Source organism: Hylobates moloch, unplaced genomic scaffold, assembly GCF_009828535.3.
Source record: "Hylobates moloch isolate HMO894 unplaced genomic scaffold, HMol_V3 SCAFFOLD_2, whole genome shotgun sequence".
NCBI classification, from domain to species: Eukaryota; Metazoa; Chordata; class Mammalia; order Primates; family Hylobatidae; genus Hylobates; species Hylobates moloch.
This window is the reverse complement of record NW_026652277.1, coordinates 12,947,953-12,973,165: the sequence shown is the minus strand read 5'-3', so window position 1 is coordinate 12,973,165 and position 25,213 is coordinate 12,947,953. Positions and strand designations below refer to the sequence as shown.

At 45.2% G+C, this 25,213-nt stretch overlaps 1 protein-coding gene across 3 annotated transcripts in view; it reads right to left on the bottom strand.

Annotated features, from left to right (window-relative positions):
• Window positions 1–25,213, bottom strand: part of FRMD4A (FERM domain containing 4A) — a 692,562-nt gene that overhangs the window by 124,722 nt on the left and 542,627 nt on the right. For all 3 annotated transcript variants that reach the window (XM_032158219.2, XM_058431644.1, XM_058431642.1), the window contains 2 exons: window positions 24,388–24,480; window positions 10,672–10,756 (listed from right to left, as the gene is read on the bottom strand). In XM_032158219.2, coding sequence (XP_032014110.1) covers window positions 10,672–10,756; window positions 24,388–24,480 — 178 coding nt within the window. The remainder of the gene's footprint in view (window positions 1–10,671; window positions 10,757–24,387; window positions 24,481–25,213) is intronic.

Sequence of the window (25,213 nt, the reverse complement as noted above, 5' to 3'; positions counted from 1 at the left end):
ATATATTATATATAATATATAATTATATAATAACAAATAAATAAAGAATTCATAGCCAATCCCTTTGGGCAAGGGCAAATTTATACAGGTGAAATATTAGATTCCTGATGTGATCTTAGAGACCAGAATAGATGCCCCTTTATCAACTACACCAGACTCTAAGGTTAAGTTACCTACAGGTCGAGGGTTCAGGGCCAGCTGGCCTAGCACATTTCTCAATTTCTGTGGCTAAACTCTCTACCAATAGGAGCTGTTAATGCTGGTTTACAACCCAGACCATTACAACTCTGACTGGACAGGGTGCCAGCCTTACAAACATTCTCTTCTGAGGAGCTACTGCAGACTTTACGCCAGTTTCAGCAGTTCGCAGAGGCTGCACACAAACTGTCTTTGTGTCCTGTAGTTCACCTGGTGAGGTAAAGAGCCTCGAATTCCACCTCATTTTAACGCTAAAAGCCACCCCAGGAAGGAACGGGAGGTCATGACGTTAAGTGAAATAGGCCAGGCACAGAAAGACAAAGTTCATATTTTCTCACTTATTTGTGGGAGCTAAAAATGAAAACCATTGAACTCATGGAGACAGAAAATAGAAAGATGGTTACCAGAAGCTGGGAAGGGTAGTGAGGGTGGGAGAGGTGGGTATAAAAATTGGAAAGAATGAATAAGACCTAGTACTTGATAGCACAACAGGGTAACTGTAGTCAGTAATGATTGAATTGTACATTTTAATATAAGTAAAAGAGTAGAAGTAGATTGTTTGTAACACAAAGGATAAATGCTTGAGGGGGTGGATACTCCATTTGCCCTGATGTGGTTATTACATGTTACATGCCTGTATCAAAATATCTCATGTACCCCATAAATATAGACACCTACTATGTACCCACAACAATTAAAAATTTAAAAAACCAAAACAAAAACTCCATCCCAAAGTAAACATGGTACGTATGTCACCTATATGTCTACCTATGGCACACACACTCGACACTCCTTCGTAACTATGCATAACTTTTCCCCAAACCTGCTGAATATGTATGACTCTACTGTGTAATATGAACACCGTAAGGCATAAAATCCAACCTGCCCTTCCCCTCTTCAAAAAGAGCACCTTCGGTCCACGCTGGAGACTTTCTCTTCTCAGCTTGCAAACTGGTACTGCCAATACAGCCCTTTCTCCTAGTTAGCCACCTTGGTGGCGTTTTGTGATACTGATGGTGCATCCAGTCATTCTGACAGCCACTCACGCCACCTAACCTCAGTCAAGGAACTATCAAAGCACTTCTCTGAGGAACTGAATGGAAAGGTCTTTCAATGTGAGCACCAATTTTCTTTTCTCTCTGAAGGTTTGCGTGTGAAGAAGATCAGGAGCTGGTGATTTCTTGATTTCTCTTATAACTGTAAGATGTATAATTTATGGAAATCTTTCTGATAAAAAACTAAACAGACTTTGTCATTTTATGGCCTATGTTTGCAAAGCTTTCAGACATCACTGTGATGACTAATTTTTGATGGTGGATAATTTTCTTCTGTCAGTGCAGAACCCAGAATAGGCAGGATTCAATCCTGCAGCCAGAAGGTGTGGGAAGAGCTGAGGGTCCTCATTCCCTGACTCGCTCCCGTCTCATGGGACAAGTCCGCTGCCTCCTGCAGGGGCTGATGGATGGGCACCTTCACTTGGCTGTTGGAAGCCACACCGGAAGAGGGAGAGGAGCAGATGGAAAAGGCTTGGCGGGAGAGCTGTGCCATCTCATCGGTCTCTTTCCAGGGAACGCGCAACATTCCAGGCAGGCTTCCTGTGGGAGTTTCCCATAGGACGGGACTCACATTTCTAAATGAGATGTATCCACACCCTGGCCAATGTCCTCTCTATCACCCACCTGTCTCCTTAGTGAGTTCAAGCACATCAGAAACACCGTTGGACCATGCGGGAATCCTACTCCACATTTCCTCCTGCTCTACCTGAAGCACACAAGGACAGCCCCGCTGTCTCCTATCCATATTTTAATTTTCTGCAACTTGGATAGACTATGACTACATTTTCCTGCTCTATTGTATAAAGTAGGGGGGCGGAAGGGAAGAGAAAGTGAGAGGGGCGTCTGCTGTGGCCATGCCTCCTGCCTGCCGGGAAAGAGAGAGGAAGGTAGGAAGGCAGTGTTCACAATTTGGGAAAAATAGCAAAACAAAGCCCAACACCTTTCCTCGCCTTTCTGCTCTTAAAGAGATGAGAGGTTCATTCTCTGAAGAACAACAGGAAGCAGGGATGAAGTGGACCGGAAGTGCAGGAATTACATGGAATTCTATGCCCAGTGTGAAGACTGTTCCCTCCCGATCCCTGGATGTGGGAGGACGTGTCCCAGGCAGGAAGGGAAGGGTTTTCTCCGGAGAGAATGGAGAGCCAGAGAGGAAAGACGTCCAGATACCAAGACACTGATATTCGGGGTTCCCCAGGGAAAGAACCAGCTTGCGACGGGATCACATCACAGGGACACCCGCTGGGGAACCATCCCACCCTGAAATGGAGCATCCGCTTAGTTTCTAAGTGCGAAGCAACAGACCCGGGCCAGCAGACAACTGAGGAAGCCTTGTACAGGAAAGAGAGACCAACACAAACAAACTGGAAAAAAAGAGCTGGAAGGAAACACAGAATAATAATGATAACTAATATTATCAGAGTGATAAGAGAGGATAGTACGTTCCTGGAAACAATAATAGCATAATATTAAAAAATCAGATAATATAAAGAAACTCTTAGAAATTAAAAAAAAAAAAAACCATAATGGCAAAGGTTAAAAAGTCCAGAGAAGAGATTAAAGTAAATAAATACTGACAAAGCCTCCCATAAAGTAGAATAAAAAGACAGAGATAGACAGCTGGAGAGACAAGGTATCAGAGCAGGAGACCTTGCCAGCATTTGATAAACAGGAATTCTGGAAAGAGAGGACACAGGCCAGAGGGGAGAAGATGTCAAAGAAACAATCCAAAAAGAACCTCACAACTAAAAAAGAATGCAAGTCATGTCTCCAGACTAAAAGTGCCCACTGAACACGGGGTACAATGGATTTACAAAGACCCACATCAGGGCACCCATCCTGAAATTTTAGATCAGAAGGAGCAAAAAGGAGTTCCCAAAGGATCCCACTGTTGGGGGGCCCAAGGGGGTGTCACATACAATGGATAGGATGGTGGGCTTTTCTGGAGCAACACCTTTGGTATTCTGAGAGAATTTTTTTTTTGTATATTTCTATATCCAGTCAAACTATTCATTAGATACGAAGCTAGAATAAAGACTTTTTCAGATATGCCAGGATCCAAACATTTTACTTCCCATATGTGCTTTCTCTGGATTGATTGCAGGATGTTCTCCAGCGAAACAATGGTGTAAAACAAAAAACAGGAAGACTCCGGATCCGGGAAAGAGAGGATCCATTACAGAGTGAGGGAGAAGGAAAGTCCCTGATGGGGATGAGGCATCCCAGGTTGAGACTCTGCATGAGACCAGGTCCAGGCTGGAGCAGGAGGATGGAGGAGTCTAAGAGGGAGGTCCTGGAAAAACAACAGCAGTAGCAGCTGCCACAGCAACCAAAATCAAACCAAAGAGGAACGAGAACTATCCGATGTAGCTGGAAATTAATATTGGTAGACATCTGGGAATCTGTAGGAACTTTTGGGAGAAAAGTGAAGGGTATGTAGAAACTAAATAAGTGAAAGCAAGGCAAGTATTCCCTTTGGGTAAAACAATGGGTTGTCTAAAAAACGAGCTGCAACCACAGGATACTACTTATATTAGTCACGATAATGTCATGCTGATGACTATGGCTCTAAGCCAGAATTGTGCTATCACCATATTGAGAAAATAAAAGGAAATAAAATGTGGGTGGTTATAATCTAAATCTACATCCTTTTTTTTTCTTTTTTTTTGAGACAAAGTCTCGCTCTGTCCACCAGGCTGGAGTGTAGTAGTGTGATCTGGACTCTTGGACTCACTGCAACCTCCACCTTTGGGGCTCAGGCGATCCTCCCACCTTACCCTCCAGAGAAGCTGGGACTACAGGCATGTGCCACCACACCCGACTAATTTTTGTGTTTTTTGTAGAGAAGGGATCTCACTATGTTGCCCAGGCTGGTCTCAAGCTCCTAAGATCAAGATATCCTCCCACCTCAGCCTCCCAAAGTGCTGGTATTATAGGCGTGAGCAACTGTGCCTGGCCATCTTCATCCATCTTAACAGGAATTCAACAATCTAAAAATGAATCAATCAAAGAATAATGCCCTGTGTCAATTATTTAGCTATATGGAGGCAAATACTAGAAGAAACAGCTAAAACTGTTGCAAGTAGCAGGAGTTGTGGGGAGAAGGCTGTTTGTCATAATAAGCCTTGTGGAACCATTTGACTTTTAAATGATGTCATATACTACTTTGATAGAAACAAATATTAATACTTTAAAAAGTGAATGAAATTGAACTTTGAAAAAGCAAAAATAAGCAGCTTATTTTACCTTGATGACTTAGATTTTAATATACGGTAGGAACCATTCCCCAAGAGACAGGGAGGGAGCAGATATTAAACCCACGCTGGGTAAACCCAGGTATCCGGGATCAGCATTGGGATGGGTTATCCGGGTCTAACACCACCCTCTGGGCTCTTCAAGGCCCCCAAAGCGCCAGGGGCCCGTGTGGGTGGCACAAAGAGAATCACAGCCAAGAGAAAAAACCTCGGGCCTAAATCCAACTAGCTAATCACATGCCTGGCATGGGACTAAGAACTCTGCATGCTTTATCTCACTGCATCTTCCCAAGAAGGTTGTGGTTACAGCCTTATAACATCCTTGCTCAATTAGAGAGGAAAGGGAAGCTTGGACACGTTACAGGAGGTGCCCACATTGATCCCTTTTACCAAGGGGCAGGACTGGGAAAAGAACCTGGGTCTGCCCGACAGCAAAAGCTGAACTCTCAATCACTCAGCAGTGCCTTTCATGATCTTTACACTGACACAGGTTACACAGGCTATCCAGCCATCCTCCAGTCCTTTGTTTCTGAGTCGCTTAGCCTCTCTGTACCTACTTCCTCCTCTGGAAAGCTAGCGATTCTCGCTCCATCTCACACAGAGATGCTGAGGCTCAAATATCATAGTATATATAAAAAACTTTAAAATAAATTTAAATGGCACAATGAAAATTTTTCTGATCCCGGAGGAAAAGGGGCCTTGGATGACTTGAAAGAAGCTGTCCCTTGGTCATTTGTGGTCATTTATGTGCCCAAGCCCAAGGAAAGATTTTGAGAAGAGAGGGCTGGGTTCTGGGGTGACATTTAGCACGTGGCCTGATGCTGTCGGGACCTTGATCCTAAATGTGGCTGGCTGCAAAGGTGTCGTCACCTCCACTCAGGGCATCTGTAGTATTTAGTTCTGACATTTATTCTTTTAAATTTTCCCTGAATCGCAAAGTCCTAGGCGTGCATGATGTTCAGAGGCCTTCAGTGCCAGCTCAGCATTTGGAACAAGACAGTACTGAACACAGTTCCTCTCCCTTTCCCCAAGCGTCTGCCCAAGTAGGCTTTGGGTGAATTACTTTTTTTTTTTTTGATAAGGAGTCTCGCTCTGGCACCCAGGCTGGAGTGCAATGGCACACACGATCTCGGCTCACTGCAACCTCAGCCTCCCGGGTTCGCTCAAGCAATTCTCCTGACTGAGCCTCCTGAGTAGCTGGGATTACAGGCGCCTGCCACCATGCCCGGCTAACTTTTGTATTTTTAGTAGAGATGGTGTTTCACCATGTTCAGGCTGGTCTCGAACTCCTGACCTCGTGATCCACCCGCCTCGGCCTCCCAAAGTGCTGGGATTACAGGCGTGGGCCAGGGACAATTTTTTACTTGCCCTGCTCGAGAGTGATTTCGCGGGTCCAGCCTTGCCATTCATTTACTTTGCTGCCCAAGGCTGCCACCTGGTGGAGACTGCTCACCTTTCATTTCTGAACTTGGTTTCAAAGCGCTTTCACATTCATTTAAAAAAAATACCAGATACTCTTACAATCTGTGTGTAAGTTTAGTATTATTATTTCCACTTTATAATGAGAAAATGGGGTCTTAGAGGAAAGAATCTGAAAGTACCTGGAACTGCACTATGGTATCTTTTCCCTCCATTTGGCAAAACCCCAAAATGCTGTCCTCTTAGTGAGCTGGGTTTGAGCCCAGTTTAAGTCCTGGCCCAGCGACTGTCCCAAAATGAGGTCTTTTCACAGAACTGAATTTGATAATCACCAGGCCCTCCATTATTCTGAACATTTGTACTTGGTGGAACTATTCTGTGCAGTGAATGTGTTGAGGTACTTCCAGAAGGAAAGTGATGGCTGATAATACCATTCCAACGTGTGTGTGTGTGTGTGTGTGTGTGTGTGTGTGTGTGTGTGTGTGTGTATGTTAAGGTTTAATGGGTTTTTGCAATCCCTAGGGCCTGAGTTTAATTACATTTTAAAATCCAGGCAGCGGTATCTCCCTAAACTCCTTTGAATCCATCCATCGAACACCTCACAGACAAGTGTACGAGGAGAGCCTCCCTCCAGGGTGCACTGTAGCCTGGCCATTCATTAGGTGTGTGATCTCTGAGAAAACAGGGATAAAAAGCAGCATCTATCTCTCGGGTTGATGGGTGCAGCAAACCATCATGGCACATGTATACCTATGTAACAAACCTGCATGTTCTGCACATGTATCAAAGAACTTAAAGTATAATAATAATAAAAAACTTTCTAGAAAATTCAGGGCACTCTTGGCTTTACATTTATTTATTTATTTAAAAAAAGAATTGGCTGGGTGCAGTGGCTCATGCCTGTAATCTCAGCCCTTTGGGAGGCCGAGGTGGGTGGATCATGAGGTCAGGAGTTCGAGACCAGCTTGACCAACATGGTGAAACCCCCATCTCTACTAAAAATACAAAAATTAGCCAGGTGTGGTGGCTGGTGCCTGTAATCCCACCTACTCAGGAGGCTGAGGCAGGAGAATTGCTTGAACCCAGAGGTTGCAGTGAGCCGAGATTACACCATTACACTCTAGCCTGGGCGACAGAGTGAGACTCCATTTCCAAGAAAAAAAAAAAGAGACTTATTTAATCTTCCATCAGCGTCCTGATAACCAAGAGAAAATTCCTTACTGAGATCACAGGAATGGCTAAACCCATCAAATCTTCACTTGAAAGTTCTCTGGTTTGTCCATCTGGAATTTGCCCTGACTGAATGCACTACCCTTAAATTCCTTAGTAGAATTTTTATTCTAACTAATCCTCACACTTCAGGACTTCAGACGAGTCCCTGACATTTTACCCAGGTATAAGAGGCAGAACTTAAGCTGTGAATTCAGAAAAACATCTGTTAATTTGCTTTCTGTGGCCCTACATTAGTCAGCTGGTGTATACCTCAAACTCTTCTGCTTCTTGTTAATTAAATTTTTAGAGTAAGGGGAAATCCTAGGTTTAGTATTATTTGATTTATTTCAAGGTAGAATGCATTTTGGCCTCCAAATTAATTACCATCAATAAACGTATGCAAAATTCACTCTCAAAAAAAAAAGCAGTGTCTATCTCAAAGGGCATTGTGAAGACTCAGTTAAACAATTCGCATAAAGCACTCAGCAACAAGACTACACATCATGTAAACTTTGTAGGAATGAACCGTTCTTGTCTATTACTGTTAATGAGCAGCCCTAAGGGGGTGTGATGGACGTTGCATTCATGAGACATTCATTGCATTCATTATGTGCATGCCGGGGGTAGCCAGTGGAGTGGGTGTTTCTTTTTTAAAATGTTTTTTTTAGGGCCGGGCAAGGTGGCTGACACCTGTAATCCCAGCACTTTGGGAGGCCAAGGTGGATGGATCAACTTGAGGTCAGGTGTTTGAGACCAGCCTGGGCAACATGGCGAAACCCCATCTCTACTAAAAATACAAAAACTAGCCGGGCATGGTGCTGCACACCTGTAATCCCATTTACTCAGGAGGCTGAGGCGGGAGAATCGCTTGAACCTGGGAGGCAGAGGCTGCAGTGAGCTGAGATTGTGCCACTGTACTCCAGCCTGGGCAACAGAGTGAGACTGTGTAAAAATAAATAAATAAAAATGTTCTTTTAGTCTCAGTTCCTAACCTCAGTGATATTCTGCAAGTCCATCTTCCCAGGGAGGAGGTGTGTGCTGGAAAGGGGTGTAGGCATTTTGGATTATCCCACAAAAGGAGACACTACAAGCTTATGGAACAATTGGATACAGGACAAGGGGCTGTTGCTCTCAATTAGGAATCATCTCTTGAACAGACTTTTTTTCTAAAGAAGATACACAAATGGTCGATAACATGCGGAAACATGCTGAACATCACCAGTCACCAGGGAAATGCAAATCCAAACCACGATGAGATACACCTCACACCCACTGGGACGGTTATTAATTTAATAAAACAAAACAGAAAATGACAAATGTTGGAGAGGATGTGGAGAAACTGGAACCCTTGGGCGCTGTTGGTAGGAATGTAAAATGGTGCAGCTGCTATGGAAAACAGTAGGGATGGTTCCTCAAAAAATGAAAAATAGAAGTACCCTATGATCTGGTAATACCACTTATAGGTATATACCCCAAATAACTGGGAATAGGGTCTCAAGGAGATATTTAGACATCCATGTTCATAACGGCATTATTCGTGATAGGCAAAAGATGGAAATAACCCGTGTCTTTTGATGGATGAATGGATCAACAAAATACAATAAAATGTATCAACAACATACAATAAAATGTTATTTAGCCTTAAAAAGGAAGGCAGCCAAGCATGGTGGCCCACATCTGTAATCCTAGCACTTTGGAAGGCCAAGGCAGGCAGATCACCTGAGCCCAGAAGTTCGAGACCAGCCTGGTCAACATGCCAAAACCCTGTCTCTATAAAGAAATACAAAAATTAGCTGGATGTGGTGGCACACACCTGTAGTCCCAGCTACTTAGGAGGGTGAGGTGGGAGGATCACTTGAACCCGGGAGGTGGAGGTTGCAGTGAGCCAAGATCGCACCACTGAACTCCAGCCTGGGCAACAGAGAGACCCTGTCTTAAAAATTAAAAAAAAAAAAAAAAAAAAAAGGAAGGAAATTCTGACACATGCTACAACATGGATGACTTTTTTTTTTTTTTTTTTGAACAGAGTTTTGCTCTATTGCCCAGGCTGGAGTGCAGTGGTATGCTCAGCTCACTGTAACTTCCACCTCCCGGGTTCAAGAGATTCTCTTGCCTCAGCCTCCCAAATACCTAGAATCACAGGCACGAACCACCACATCTGGATAATTTTTGTATTTTTAATAGAGACAGGGTTCCGCCATGTTGGCCAGGCTAGTCTCAAACTCCTGACCTCAGGTGATCCACCTGCCTCGGCCTCCCAAAGTGCTGGGATTACAGGCATGAGCCACCACACACAGCCAACATGGATGAACCTTGAGGCCATTATGCTAGGTAAAGTCAGCCAGACACAAAAGGACAAATACTATATGGTTCCACTTATGTGAAGTACTAGAGTGGTTAAATTCACAGAGACAAAAAGTAGTGGTTGCCAGGGGCTGAGGAAAGCGGGGAAGGGGAGTTGTTTAATGAGTATAGAGTTTCAGTTTAGCAGATGAAAAGAGTTCTTGGGTGAACGACGGTAGGGATGGTTATACAACACTGTGAATGTACTGAATGCCACTGAACTGCACACTTAAAAATGGCTGAGACTACAAACTAAGTTCCGTGTATGCTGCTCAAGTGATGGGTGCACCAAAGTCTCACAAATCACCACTAAAGAACTTACTCATATAACTAAATACCACCTGTCCCCCAAAAACCTACGGAAATATGAAAATATTTTCAAAAATGGTTGAGATAGTAAATTTGTGTGCATTTTACTACAATTTTTTAAAAAATAAACTGTCTCACTTAAAGCAACAATAGCATCCCTTTGAAAGATGCTGCCAGACCATCTAAAAATGGTCAAATATACACATATTGGTTATAAGAAGCTCATTCCTACCTGCAAGACCTGTCTAAGTTGACTAGTGCATTTGTCATACTTGTCGAGGTTTTTCACCTTTGTCTCAGTTGACAAAGAAACCTTTAAAATCAGGAGACCTTTAAAATAAGGTTAGGAAACATGTCCACAGAGCCAGAAACACAGCCATGGATCAAAGGAATCACATTATTATTACTCCTTTTTTTTTTTTTTTTAGATGGAGTCTCCGCCCGTCTCCAGGCTGCAGTGCAGTGGTGCGATCTTGGCTCACGGCAACCTCCACCTCCCAGGTTCAAGCAATTCACCTGCCTCAGCCTCCCAAGTAGCTGGGACTACAGGCATGCACCACCATGGCCAGCTAATTTTTATATTTTTAGTAGAGACAGGGTTTCACCATGTTGGCCAGGATAGTCTCAATCTCTTGACCTCGTGATACGCCCGCCTCGGCCTCCCAAAGTGTTGGGATTACAGGCGTGAGCCACCGCGCCCGGTCAGGAATCACATTATTAAATGGTGCTGTTAGCTTCATAACATTCCATTTATTTATAGTAATTCATTTATAAATGACTTATCCTAATCAATAAAATGGCCTAAGGGGTAACACTTTGGAATTGCCAGGTTCAAATGATACTTTCAGGTTTCAGAAGGAAACGGAGGGAGAGGGAGTTCCTACCTTGTAGATGCAGGACTTCGCGTTGAGAAAGAAAAGCTCAATGGTGGCATTATCCTTCAGGTACGAAATGCTTTCTATATAGAATCTGAAAGAGAAAAACGGTGCGTGAACCACAGGAACAGCAGGCGCAGAAAATAAAGCGCTCTCTAGAGCTACATGATCTGAGATGCAAGCTGGCACTCCCCATCCTAAATAAACAAAGGAAAAAGGCACCATCTATGGTTTTTCTATGATTCCCTATGGAGGACAAACTGTGTTTTTGGAGTTTTGATAGTGGGTTAGGACTGTCAGGCCTAATGGGCCTCACCATAGCCAAAGAACTGGGTCTGCCAGCCACCAACTTGTAAGAACAAATTCTAAAACTGGGCCTCTGCTTACTTTGTCCTATCTGCTTTCTAATTTTACATAATGTTATTTGTTTTTATCACATTGCTTGTTTGTCCTAAATTGTCATTGAGTTGGATTTTCTTTTCTTCTTTTTTTTTTTTTTTTTCAGAGAGACAGGGTCTCACTCTGTTGTCCAGGCTGGAGTGCGGTGGTACATGGCTTAGTGCAGCCTTGACCTCCCAGGCTCAAGCAATCTTCCTGCCTCAGCTTCCTGAGTAGCTGAGACTACAGTTGCGTACCACCACACCTGACTAATTTTTTTTGTTTCTTTGTTTTTTTTTTGTTTTTTTGGAGATACTGAGTCTTCCTTTGTTGCTCAGGCTGGGCTCAAGTTATCTGCCCACCTCAGCCTCCTGAAATGCTGGGGTAATAGATATAAGCCACCGTGCCCAGCCAAGTAGGATTTTTAAAAGATAATTTCTTTTTCTTAATCACAGCTTTCTTTGAAATGGTTGCTACTACTCCCGAAGGTGGTGAAGTGTGATTTGATTTCTGCACATTCGGAGAGCTATGCAAAGTGTTCTTAACACTGTGATATTAATGCATATTAAGCCAAATGAGAATCGGATTTCATCTAGATGGAGCTTATAGATATTTTCAAGATGAAACATGCTCACATTATTTAAGTTTACACTAAATATGCCTTTATAATATTGACTTTGGAGTTCATTAAATTCTTTAATGAGATAAGGCGCTTGTACTGTCTAATGACCAGACACACTGAAGAACTAGGAGTTGAAAGGAAGAGGGGCGAAAGGTTGAAATGCAACATCTTGGAGGGAAGAAGGCTCTGAGAAGGTGCGGCAACCCTTAGGGTGGACTAGGAGGGTGCTGGGTACCTGGGGCTCTTGGAAACTGGGTTCACCAAGAAGAGGCAGAAGGTGAGGAAGGTGAAATGAGAAGAAACAAGTACTACAGTTTTCTAGGACAGTGTTATAATTTGAGGGCCAGAATCCTCTGGAGGGAGTCAGAGAGCAGTGATGGAGTCCCCAGCTCTGTGTGACTCAGGGCAGTCATATCATCCTGCCAGGCTTCTGTTCTTCAGACTGTAAAAGAAGTGGTTCTCTACCTAAGAAGTCCACTGGTTTTTAAATATTGGAAACTGACTCCAATGTAAACAACAACAACGGCAGCAAAAACAAGAGACCAACATCGTATAAGGCAAACAAAATGATGCCCTTAGCTTCAAGAAGTTCTATTCATTTATAGTAATTAATTTAAAAATGACTTCTAATCAGTACAATCACCTGAGGGGCAACAACTTGGAATTTCCAATTTCAAATGATACTTTTAGATTCCAGTGGGAAACAGAAGAGGAGGAGAGTTCCTACATTGGAGATACAGGACCTCATGTGTCTTTTTAGAAAGGAAAGCTCAATGGTAGCGTTATCCTTCAGGTATGGTAAAAGATAAAAGGATTTATCCATAATTGGCCAGGCGCTGTGGCTCACACCTGTAATCCCAGCACTTTGGGAGGCTGAGGTGGGGGGAATCACCTGAGGTCAGGAGTTTGAAACCAGCCTGGCCAACATGGTGAAACCCCTGTCTCTACTAAAAATATAAAAATTAGCCAGGGGTGGGGGTGGGTGCCTGTAATCCTAGCTACTTGGGAGGCTGAGGCAGAAGAATCGCTTGAACCCAGGAGGAGGAGGTTGCAGTGAGCCGAGATGGTGCCACTGCACTCACTCCAGCCTGGACAACAGAGGGAGACTCTATCTCAAAAAAAAAAAAAAAAAAAAAAGGGTCCTTTACCATACCTGAAGGATAATAATGCTACTGTTGGATAAACATGAAGATAAAAACCCATGTCTGTAGGCTACATCAAGCCCGTGGCCCACCAGCTTGCAACCTCTTGTCTACACACTAAATAAATAAATAAAGCTTTCTATGATTTTTCAAATGTGTGCAGAGGCTGCTGTGATGAATACAATTCAAGTTTTTTTGAAATTGGTGAGTGAATTCGGAGTAACTTCAGACATTAAATTTTCTCAATCCACAGATATCATTAGTACAATTATTATCTCAGGTTCTACAAAATTTGGAGGAATTACACAGTGGCCCTCATACTTGTAGAGCCTGAAAATTAATGGACTGGCTGATCTCTGCCCATAACCCCTGCCCCTGCCAAGCACTTGCCCCCTGCTTCTGGAGCAGGTGTCTTGTATCACCAAGGTCTTCATATAGGGCCCACCATGGTCTCAGAGGCACAGTAAAGTTAAGCAACTTTTAGTTCTTTAAGAATGGAGAGCAGAATTGCAGTAGCAAATTTTACATCTCAGAGCAAAATAAATTTGATATGATTTGATTTTCTTTTTAAAAATTTTTTTATTTTTATAATTTCTTTTTACTTTGTTATTATTATTTTTTATTATACTTTAAGTTCTAGGGTACACATGCACAACGTGCAGGTTTGTTACATATGTATACATGTGCCATGTTGGTGTGCTGCACCCATTAACTCGTCATTTACATTAGGTATATCTCCTAATGCTTTCCCTCCCCCCACCCCCCACCCCACGACAGGCCCTGGAATGTGATGTTCCCCACCCTGTGTCCAAGTGTTCTCATTGTTCAATTCCCACCTATGAGTAAGAACATGCAGTGTTTGGTTTTCCGTCCTTGTGATAGTTTGCTGAGAATGATGGTTTCCAGCTTCATCCATGTCCCTACAAAGGACATGAACTCATCATTTTTTATGGCTGCATAGTATTCCATGGTGTATATGTGCCACATTTTCTTAATCCAGTCTACCACTGATGGACATCTGGGTTGGTTCCAAGTCTTTGCTGTTGTGAATAGTGCCCCAATAAATATATGTGTGCATGTGTCTTTATAGCAGCATGATTTATAATCCTTTGGGTATATACCCAGTAATGGGATGGCTGGGTCAAATGGTATTTCTAGTTCTAGATCCTTGAGGAATCACCACACTGTCTTCCACAATGGTTGAACTAGTTTACAGTCCCACCAACAGTGTAAAAGTGTTCCTATTTCTCCACATCCTCTCCAGCACCTGTTGTTTCCTGACTTTTTAATGATTTGATTTTCAAAAAATAAATCTATATGGTAGCTCTTGCCTGTAATCCCAGCACTTTGGGAGGCCAAGACGTATGGATCAACTGAGGTCAGGAGTTCGAGACCAGCCTGGCCAACATGGTGAAAGCCTGTCCCTACTAAAAATACAAAAAATTAGCCAGGCGTGGTGGTGGACACCCGTAATCCCAGCTACTTGGGAGGCTGAGGCAGGAGAATCACTTGAACCTGGGAGGCGGAGGTTGCAGTCAGCTGAGATCATGCCATTGCACTCCAGCCTGGGCAACGAGAGCGGAACTCCATCCCAAAAATAAATAAATAAATCTACATCCTTTGCAAAGGGCCTCTGGCAAAGGGTAGTCAGAACAATAAAAGAAACTAAAGGAAGGAAAAGAAGGAAAAGGGAGGAAAGGGAGAGAAAGGGGAGGGAAGGAAGAGAGAAAGCAATCCTAACACCAGAATATTAACAGAAACCTCCTGAAGTTGACAGCAGCCTTCGTGCTCTACTAATGATTTTGAGTCTAAGTTCTTATAAGGTCTGAAATAACTTAATTTTCAAAGTAATGCCATACGTTTCTTAAAAGAATCTCATTTGCTTTAGTTCTTAAAAAGTAAAGAGTAAAGACATCCTGCCTCCTCCACCCCAATTTTCTCGTGAATAGTATATTAAGAAAATATAACGCTTCCCTTTTCGTTTCCACTCTCAAATAATGGGAAGCTGAACTGAGATGGCAAATGCTCCATCTCTGCGACTGCCTTCATTTCCACCAAGCTCTATGTTGTCTGGCCATAAAAGGGGCAGAGAAGGTACAGGAAATAACACACATATTCTGAGATGAAGAAAAAAAAAAAAATCACCTCCTCTCGACAGAAGTGGAAAGCAGTTTCCTGTTAACTTTTATCACCAAGACGACAGCCTGGAAAACGCTGTGAGTTGCGGGCCTGTCATGTCATTGTTCTGTTAGGGGAGGGTGTGGGGCTCATCCTGAGCTTTCCCTCCCTGCCAGGGAACTGCTGAGTCAAAAATGCCTGCAGAGAAACAGAGCTCAGACCTCTCCACCAGCACGCCCAGAGAGGCCTGGTGCATGCTGGGGGCACCAGGGACAAGAGCCTTCTTGGAAGATGGGGAGGGCTGATGGTTTGGATTCAAAGTCAAAATTTTCTTCTTTTTTTTGAGATGGGGTCTTGCTCTATCACTCAGGCTGGAGTGCAGTGTGCAACCACAGTTCACTGCAGCCTCGATCTCCTGGGATCAAGCGACCCATCTGCCTAAGTCTCCCAAATAGCTGGGACTACAGATATAAGCCACCATGCTGCCATGCTGACTAATTTTTTATTTTCTGTCGAGATGGGGTCTCACTATGTTGCCCAGGCTGGTCTTGAACTCCTGAGCTCAAGTAATCGTCCTACCTTGACCTCCCAAAGTACTTGGATTACAGGCCAGCCTCTTCTCTTTTTTTTTTAAATCCAGTTTTTGGCTGGCATAGTTTTTGGCCGGGCATGCCTGTAATCCCAGCACTTTGGGAGGCCGAGGCAGGCAGATCTGTCTCAAAAAAAAAAAAAAAAAAAAGTGGGTTCTTTTTCTGATTTTCAGGAGAGCCTCAGCAGTAGGTGGCAATGTTGCATTTCCTTAACTACCAGTGTGGAGCAGGGAGTGCTTCCAGGGTTCACAAAGAACATTCCAGGTCTCCGGGTAACCAGGGAAATAAACGAAGGCTGTGTCTCGGATTCAGAGGGTCTGCATGGACAGTTCCCAGTCTGGCTGTGTATTGACCATGGCTTTATGATGCTTGGATGTCTGTGGCCTTGCTGGGCCTGGAGGGACTGCTAGTGCCAGGGTTAGCCAATTTCCAGACCCCAAGACTTCCACATGTCACCATGGATCCAGGATCCCCTCCCACCACCTCTGGGCTCCCACACCCAGGGGTACTATTCCCCCGCCCTCATCACCCTAGGGACACGTACCAGACAACTAGGGGCAGCCCTCATGCTGCAGAGCCCGCTGAAATTATTTAAACTAGCCAATCCCAAGCCTGCTCTCCCAGCCTTGCCCGCTCCTCCCCACAGAAACCACAAAAACTGCTCTTGCCCAGTTGCTTCCTGGCTCCCCTGCCTCCTGACTAACCCCAGTGCCTCCCACATGGCCCTGCGTGGCATGGTGTGGCCCCTCCTCCCAGGAACTGAGTGACAATCTTTTTAATGTCTGTCCTCTCCTCATCTGCTGGCCTCACCACAGCTGAATCATAATCAGACCTACATTTTAAACGGGTTTTTGGGGCACATTTAGCAGGACTGAATCTTAGGGCATCTATTTGAGTCTAAAGGAACACTCTAGATGGAGCGCAGACCTTGCTAAGAGGTTTCCTGACTCCATAAGCAACAGCCCACCCAAACTAGCTCAGATGATCCTGATCCGAGAATATTTTCTCAGAGAGTCTGAAGGAGAAATAAATAGGTGCTCTGTGTTTATGTGTTTGAGCTTATTAAATATTAAACAGCCTCTAAAGCCTTGGGGAGTCCCGTCCCCTTCTTTGACAAGTGAAAGCCTCTGATTGCAACAGACTGAACACTGCCTAGTTAGATGGCAAGGGCCCAGCCAGATGACATCAGCCAGGTCTCCTCCTCCATCCCCACTGCTCTCCCTTTCCCTTCCCCATCCAGCCCTGGGCACTTGGGAATCACTGAATATTTACAGCAAGTGTTAATTAAATGGACCAGTGATTTCATTTTGTAATGAACACAAATGTCACATTTAAAATGCCTACTCTTGGTGGCAAATAAGAGCCATGATAATGAAAGCAATAAGCTGTGAGTTTCTGCAGCCAAGCCTCTGATGCTTAGAATCTCAATGCCTCTAAAATCTTAACTGGGACACCTAGCTGAAATATAGCAAGTTCTGGTTAGCAGGAACCTCATTTTAGATCCATGCCATCATTGTTATTGCGAGTGACAGGAAGTAGCAGCTGCTGTCTCCATCAGCCAGGGAAGATACCAAGAATCCGGCCTGTGGACTTGGCTGTAAAATCCTTCCTCCCCGATCAGGCTTCTCCTCTCTTATTTTTTTGCTACTTGCTTCAGTTTACTGTCTGTGAAACTCAAAGTTTGAAGAGGCAAATCTAATCTCTGTTTATTTTCTTACAAGGAGTTTAGATGATCAGAACTACAGGGACACTTGGTAGAAGAATATGTAATTAAAGAATAATCCAGACATGTAGGCTTCATTCTGAGCACAAAGTTGTGCCTATAAAAAGACTACACACACACACACACACACACACACATACACACACACACACACACACGACGCAGACTTCCTTGGGTGTGTATATTTTCCTTATATTTTTTCTTGACCTATTTCTAAAGCTTGCCTGGTGAACAATATCAGAGAGACTTTGTTCCCAAGCCTTATAGCACTAAACAATGGTTTGGCAGTTCAGGGTGCTCTTGGTCATATATTGACCGTTTCTGGCTGCTTATAGTGTGTGTGTGTGTGTGTGTGTGTGTGTGTGTGTGTGTGTGTGTGTGTGTGTGTGTGTGTGTGTGTGTGTGTGTGTGTGTGTGTGTGTGTGTGTTGTGTGGTGAGGGGATTGGGAAGAGGTGAGGCTGGACAGTTAAGCAGGAGTCACATCATACAAGTCACACTGAAGATGTCCTTTTCTGAGGATAATGGGAAGCTGGAAAAAAATCATGAGCAAGGATCAGATGAGAATTCTAGAAAGACGCTCAGTGTCTTCATATAGGGGAGTTTGGAAGGGATGAAGACCAGATGCAGAGATGAACAAGGAGATCTTGAGTCCAGGAGAGGTTTATGGAAGCCCTAATTACTATTAGGCTGTGTATGGAGAGTAAGGGATGGATAGGGAGCTGTTTAAGATGCAGGAATAATAGCGAGTAGTGACTGAGGGAACAGCAGGAGGCAAGTGGGAGGGAGCGGTGAGGTCAAGGTTGACTCCCAAGTCTCTGGTTTTGGGGGCTGCATGGGTGATGGTGCCCATCACAAAGACAACGAGGTGACACTGAAAGGGGAGCACATTTGGAGGCGGAAAGACGACGACATCATTAGATTCCAGCTGCATCTGTGAGGAAATGCCAATCAGTGGAGACAGCCTGGAGCTCGGGAGAGAGGTCGGGACTGGGGCAGAGAGGGGAAGAGTCTCCAGCAGAGACTGCACTGGCAGCTGTGGACGGGGGTGAAATCACACCAGGGGAAGGTGCAGGGAGAGAAGACAAGCAAGACGCGACCTCGTGGACACCAGGGCTCGAAGGACAGCAGAGCAAAGCAGGGAACCTGCCCCGAGCCACGGACAGAGGGGACAAAGAGGAGGTGGCCCAGGAGAGTGTAGTGCCACAGAGCCAGGGGGAACGGAAAGGAAGCATGTTCGAATGAGCCCAGAGCCACAGAGGCCATATCGGAGCAGGGCAGAAGCACGCCTGTGGAGCTAGGGGCAAGAGACCTCCAGTGACCAGGGGGTATGATGGCACCAGAAGCTGGATGGCCGCTGAATGAGGAATGAGAGGCCTGTGGGGAGGGGGTGACAGCAAGTGCAGACCCATCTCTCGGCGGTTGCTGTGAGCAGAGCAGAAGGGGTAGCAGAGGGCACTGGCTGGAGGAGGCTGTGCATCACAGAGGGCGTTTTCTTCAGTTAGATTGGGACGTGGTCACAAAGGGGAGGAATCCATGGCGGAGAAGATAGAGAAAAACAGAGGAAAGCCTCGAGGGAGAAGCTCTGTGAGGTGACAGAAGGGGCTGGGACTGAGGTACACGTGGATCAGTGAGTGCTGAATGATGGGCTAAGGGTCTTCCTCTGAGATGCTCATGCATTTGCGTGTGTGCAGTAAGTGGGTTGAGAGGCCACAAAAACACAGCTAAAGATACAATTAAGTTTGTGGGTAAACAAGCAGGACTAGGAGCTCCCTGGTGCTGGCTTTTGTTTTCTCTGCAGAAACATAAGCAGCAACATCTTCTTAGAGCAAAAGCTTTGAGTATCTGGGACCTGAAGCAAGAGGTAAAACCACAGTGGGGAACAGAGACCCTGAGCAGGCACCCCTGGCAGAACTGGCTAGAGATACTGATGATCTGTGCGGGATTCATCACAATAACCATGAACCAACCTGAAGTTGCATGAGCATTTTCCTGAACACACTCAGAAGCTCGGGGGTAGAAATAAAAGGTGTGTGTGTGTGTGTGTGTGTGGCGGGACCAGTCCAACCCTGGGGGTGGGTGTGTGTGTGAGAGAGAGAAAGGGAGAGACAGAAAGTGTGAGCAGCAAAGGGAGGTGTGGTCCAGGGTCAGGAAGTAGTTGGAATGGTGCACAATGGATTTGCACTGAATTGGCAAAAAAAATAGGACGGGCAGGGCTGATAGGATCTCAGAAGCTGGAGGAAATGGACGTGAAATTGCCTGAGGACAGGGTTTATCAGTTTTGTTCACTGCTCTGTCCTTGGCTCCTAGAGCAGTGCTTAAGCCAAGGGACATCTCAAGGGACATCTGTGAGCCCATAAACGAAGGCAGGGATGAGGATGCAGAAACAGCACAGGAGGAGCAGTGAGCAGGCTGCTGCATGCTACAGCTGGGATGATGGTGGATTCGGGCTTGTAAGTCTCGGGAGTGACACAGCTCAGGGTGATGACCAGGTGCAAGTGGACCCTGAAGTTTTCTTTCTTGGAGACACAAAAGCACAGTTCAAAGAACACCTTCCCACGGGTGTCCACAGTGTCAGAAAATGCAGAAAATGGCAAGACCTTCTCAAGTGAGACCAACAGCAAATGTCTCAGGTCCTGAAAATTCTTGCTTTACCATTTGAGATGGCTCTTCCTCCTCCAATGTGGCATTTCCAAGATATCCAGGGTATCCCTTCGGAGCGGCAGCCTGCCAAGACCTGTGACTGTGACTGTCCCTGTGCCGGGATGCTCTGTCAGGGGAGCTCTGGGTTGGGTAGTGCTGGAACCAGGCTGGCAGGCCTGGCGGTGGCTCTGTCACTCGTGGTGGTGTGCACCTGTCCTGAACACCATCTTTGCAGGCGGATGCTGGTTCCGCAAACATGGCCAAGTGTGGGTCACAAAGAGGGCTGGGGTTGCCGCCTTTGACTTCGCTGCTCCTGGCCCCGCCTACACAGGGAACAGTGGAGACCTCTGGCCACAGGTCTTGGCAGGCTGCCACAGTGAAGGGATACACAGGATCTCTTGGAAATGACACATTGGAGGAGGATGTCACTTTTCCCCTGTGGAGACAGACGGCTTGCAGTAGGGGAGGACAGACACAAGGACTGGAGTCAGACCTGACCGAACAGATGAGATCTTATCTCGCCTTCGTAACTTATTAGCCATGCTGGGGATGAATTTACAGACCATCCTGGGCCCCCATCTCCTTTTTTTTAATTCGGAATAATCAGACCTGCTTCCAGGGTTGCTGTGAAGATTAACAATCAGCCTTAGCAACGGACAGGTGCTGAATAATGGATAGTTCCCGTCTCTCTGACCTTTATCCTTTCTGGGTAATTATTAAGACCCTGAAGCCACCTGGGATCATTCCTGGTGATTTGTTGGATGAAAAACTGGATGGACCAGGCCCCTCTTAGGCTGAATGACGGGTCAATGAAGGCAGGATCTGAGTCCTCCCTTCCACCGTCCCCAAAACCTCCTGCAGCCTGATACTGGCCTCAGGGCCTCTGCAGAGGAAATGCTTATAGAGGAGATGCTGTCTGGCTTAGCGGATGGAGAGGGGCTCTGAGTTCCAATTCACGTTATTTAATATATTTGGGTCTTATATTTTCCTAATCTGTTGAATGGAAGTGATGATTCTGCCTGGTGTTTTGCATATGTATTATATCAGAAGAATATATAAATCCCAAATAATAGCCCAACGTGGGGTACTCAGCCATGCAGTTTTAAACCTCCATTCTCTGACTTTCTAAAATGTACCTTCAGGTAGTTAGTTTTCTTTTCTATGACCCTCTGTTTCTTTCTTTCTTTCTTTCTTTTTTTTTTTTTGTGAGATGGGGTCTTGCTCTGTTGCCCAGGCTGGAGTGCAGTGGCACAATCTCTGCTCACTGCGATCTCTGCCTCCTGGGTTCAAGTGATTCTCCTGCCTCAGCCTCCCAAGTAGCTGGGATTACAGGCACGCACCATCATTCCTGTCTAATTTTTGTATTTTTAGTAGAGATGGGGTTTCACCACGTTGGCAGGGCTGGTCTCAACCTCCTAACTTCAGGTGATCTGCCCACCTTGCCCTCCCAAACTACAGGCATGAACCACCATGTCCAGCCTACCATGGCCCTCTTTTATCAGGTGGTTCGATTCTGCTTTGCCACGAAGGCTACCTAGATATGTGGTATGTAGATGTAATATATAGACATTTATACCAAAGGAGAAAGGATTTGAGGAACCTGGGAGTCAGACTGTGTCAAGATATGCAGGTGTCATGGCTGGAGCGGGGAGGCTGCTCAGAGCCCAGCTGTGCTTCTGTTTAGAAACACACTGGAAAGGCACCCAGCTGGACAGAAGCTCTTTTATGGACTCAAGCCTATTCCAAGTTCTGGGCTTTTGATGAAGATGATTCTCTTCCCACTCCTTTGGAGAAAACTGCCTGTGAGCATCCCTAGGCAGATGTCAGGTTATAAATAAAGGATTCTTCCCAGGATGAAAAGCAAGGTAAAGAGACGGAATTCACCTATATAGAGAATCTGCCTCCTCTCTTGGAGAAAACAAATGATTGGTGTTTTGTTACTGCACTTCTCAGCCAGCTAAGAAGTGGGAACTCAGGGTAGAGAGGGTGCTGGCATCCTCTGTGGCTGAGACCCTGGTGACACGTCCTACCCCACCCTTGGAGGCTGCTGCAGTAGGTCGACTGACTGGTGACGGCCTGAGTTCAGGTAACAAGGAGGAGAGGGCAGTGCAGAGGGAGATTTTGGAAGCAGCAGCAGAGAATTAACGCACATAAAAATTCTAGGTTGGGAGGCTGAGGCGGGTGGATCACCTGAGGCCAGGAATTCCAGACCAGCCTGACCAACATGGTGAAACACCGTCTCCACTAAAAATACAACAATTAGCTGGGTGTGGTGGTGGGTGCCTATAATCCCAGCTGCTCAGGAGGCTGAGACAGGAGAATCTCTTGAACTTGGGAGGTGGAGGTTGCAGTGAGCCGAGATCATGCCATTACACTCCAGCCTGGGTGCCAGAGTGAGAATCTGTCTCAAAAGAAAAAAAAAATTAAAAAATTCCAGGAAGAGGACAGAAGACTTTAAGATGTGTAGCCTATGTCACTGAATGGATGACGATGCCACAGACTTGATGGGACCATGGAAGGTTAAGGGAGGAGAGAGAAGATACTAAGTTTGGCTTTGGACCTGCTGAGTTTGAAGTACTCAGGTGGGGCTCTGCAGGAAGCAAGTGGAATGTGACACTTCTAGAAAGATCTGCTTCCATAGGAGCTGGAGAAGGAGAAGCGCATTCGGCTAGACGGGGTGTATAAAGACATAGTGGAGAATGGCTATCCCTAAATGCGGATTTGAAAATTTTTCTCTCTAATGAGTGTTCTTTGAGGTTCCCGCTTTGGCAGACTAGAAAAAAGGGTGGTGATGGTGGAAGCGTCTATTATGGCTATGGATCAGAAGTGGATGTTATATCTGGGTCTTCAGTCATCCCATTCCCCAATTCTCTCTATTGCTAGCACCTATTTCACCTCTGCAATGCTAGGTTACCTGCTTTTATGCACAGAAGACAGGCTTGCAGTGATTTGGAAAGATCTGTATATCTTAGAGACTGACACTTCCACCATCAACGTCAAGGTACCCCAAGCTCTCCTGCAAGGACCTCCACAAATAATTCACACACTTGGAAAAAACACCTACTAGGCAGCCAAGCCCAGGATTTTCTCCTCTTGGCTAATGTTGGTGAATATCACCAGGGAGGTGGGGAGAGCCTGATATATGGTAAATGCACTCATCCACCTGTGATGACAGGTTAATGACCTGCTTCCACGCAACTGGAGTCCTGCCTGATACCACCTGCCCCTCCCAGAGGAATTGTTACTATTTGCTTTATATGGATGCTTTGCCATAAATCTGAGAAACTGTATACACCATTAAAGAGAATATGGCATTGAAATCACTCCCATCAGTAATGGAAATAGCTAAGATGAGCTTGGATATGTTCACAGCTGTTAAACAAATCAAAAATGCATTAAGCGCAAGCTGAAATTTACTCTGCCAGCTGAGGAAAAGTCATACACTCGAGCCTGTTAAGTGGACCCTTTAACTCTTGTCTGAAGCCCTTCTAATGCCTTATGTGGCTTAAGGATGGCTATGTCTGGAACTGCATTCCTGATCATGCTCTTTAGGAATGACAGAATTGCGTATCATTTGTATCTCGCTCCTGAATTTCTGTTAGTATATTTTAAAAGAACAGAGTGTATGGCATGGGTGTGTTAGTGTCCACGTAAAGACTGAGGCATCAGGACTTAATGCTTCTGTAATTGTGTTGCAGTCAAGGTTCTGGACAGAAAGAACCTGGTGGCTCCATAGACTGGGTGTTTAGGAGCTGCTGGATTGGGGGCTCAGATTCTGACTTTGCTTTCAATTCAGACTTTGCCCCTGAACCCCTGACCTGCCCAGCCTCTGGCTTCTCACAACCTTTTGCAAACAGAAGTGGTAAGTCCTGTTGTCTTCATAAGACTGCTGCAAATATTAACTATTTATTTCACTATATCCCACAAATAGTTCCCTTTGCAAGCACAAAACAAAATTTCTTAGACTAGATTTCTGAATAGAAAAATGCCTGTTGTTTCTGATATGTTATTAAGCTGTATCCTCCCTTGGCAGGAAATGCAGATGGGCCTGTGGTTTGCTGCTGGGTTTCGACCACTCCTATTTGGGATAAACTACCCAGGTTTCACGAGATTCAAGTGGCATCCCTTCTAAAAGGAAAGAATACAAGGGCTTTGGTTATGTAGTTTCAAATTGCCCCCAAAAAAGGATCCCACGGCCTGTGCTATAAGAGACTCATTGTTTGAGATATGTGACCCTCCCCAAAAGTGCAGAAAAAAGTTTTTCTCATCATTCCACACAAGCAGCCTAGTGCAAATGCATAACACACATGTCCTTGCACACTCACAGGCACACCCTGCACCCTCACACCCCGCGTTTCCATCTATGAGGCATGCAGCTCTACCACAACCTTTATCGCTGGTGATGAACGAAGACAAACTTGAGCTGTCTTTCCTTGGAATCACTCTGCCCTCCCAGACTTCTCTGATAAAGAACACAAAGAAGCAAAAGTATAGACACCAGGTGTACATACCTGACACAAAAGTACAAAACCACGGGTCCTGACTTTTTAGGGAAGTCATGTTCTAATACTCTTCGATCTAGTTGAAGCCAGTTTAAGTGTCCCCTGAGGAAAATAGAGACAAATTGGTTAGGAGTTTGCATTTTGCATAAGTTCTTTTTTTGGGTTTGAAGGTATATATGGAGTAGAACGTGCTGGATCGTAGATAAATTTGAACCTTCACCTTATTTTTAATTTTTTTTTAATTTTTATTTTTTTGAGACAAAGTCTTGCTCTGTGACCCAGGCTGGAGTGCAGTGGCATGATCTTGGCTAACTGCAACCTCCACCTCCTGGGGTCAAGCGATTCACTGCCTCAGCCTCCTGAGTAGCTGGGATTACAAGCATGAGCCACCACGCCCAGCGAATTTTTGTATTTTTAGTAGAGATGGGGTTTCACCATGTTGGTCAGGCTGGTCTCAAACTCCTGACCTCAGGTGATCCGACCACCTCGGCCTCCCAAAGTGCTGGGATTACAGGCGTGAGCCACTGTGCCCGGCCACCTTCACCTTATTACTAGCTTTTCAGTATTGAAGAACCCATTGGGATTAGGTAGGGGATACCGAGTCAGCAGTGGATACTGTGTGGTGTGAGGGGGAGAATAGGAACTAGAAAGTGAAGGGATTGAGACCTGCTGTTTCCCAGGGAAACACTGAAACGAAACTGTAATCAGAATTCTCCTTCTTGTCCTGAACCGCCTTTCCACCACAGTCCCCACTGCCTTTTTTCCTGAAGGACTGAAAGCACGCTTGAGAACATGTTAGCAATCCGCACGACATCTTGCTAGAGTGAAAAGCAAA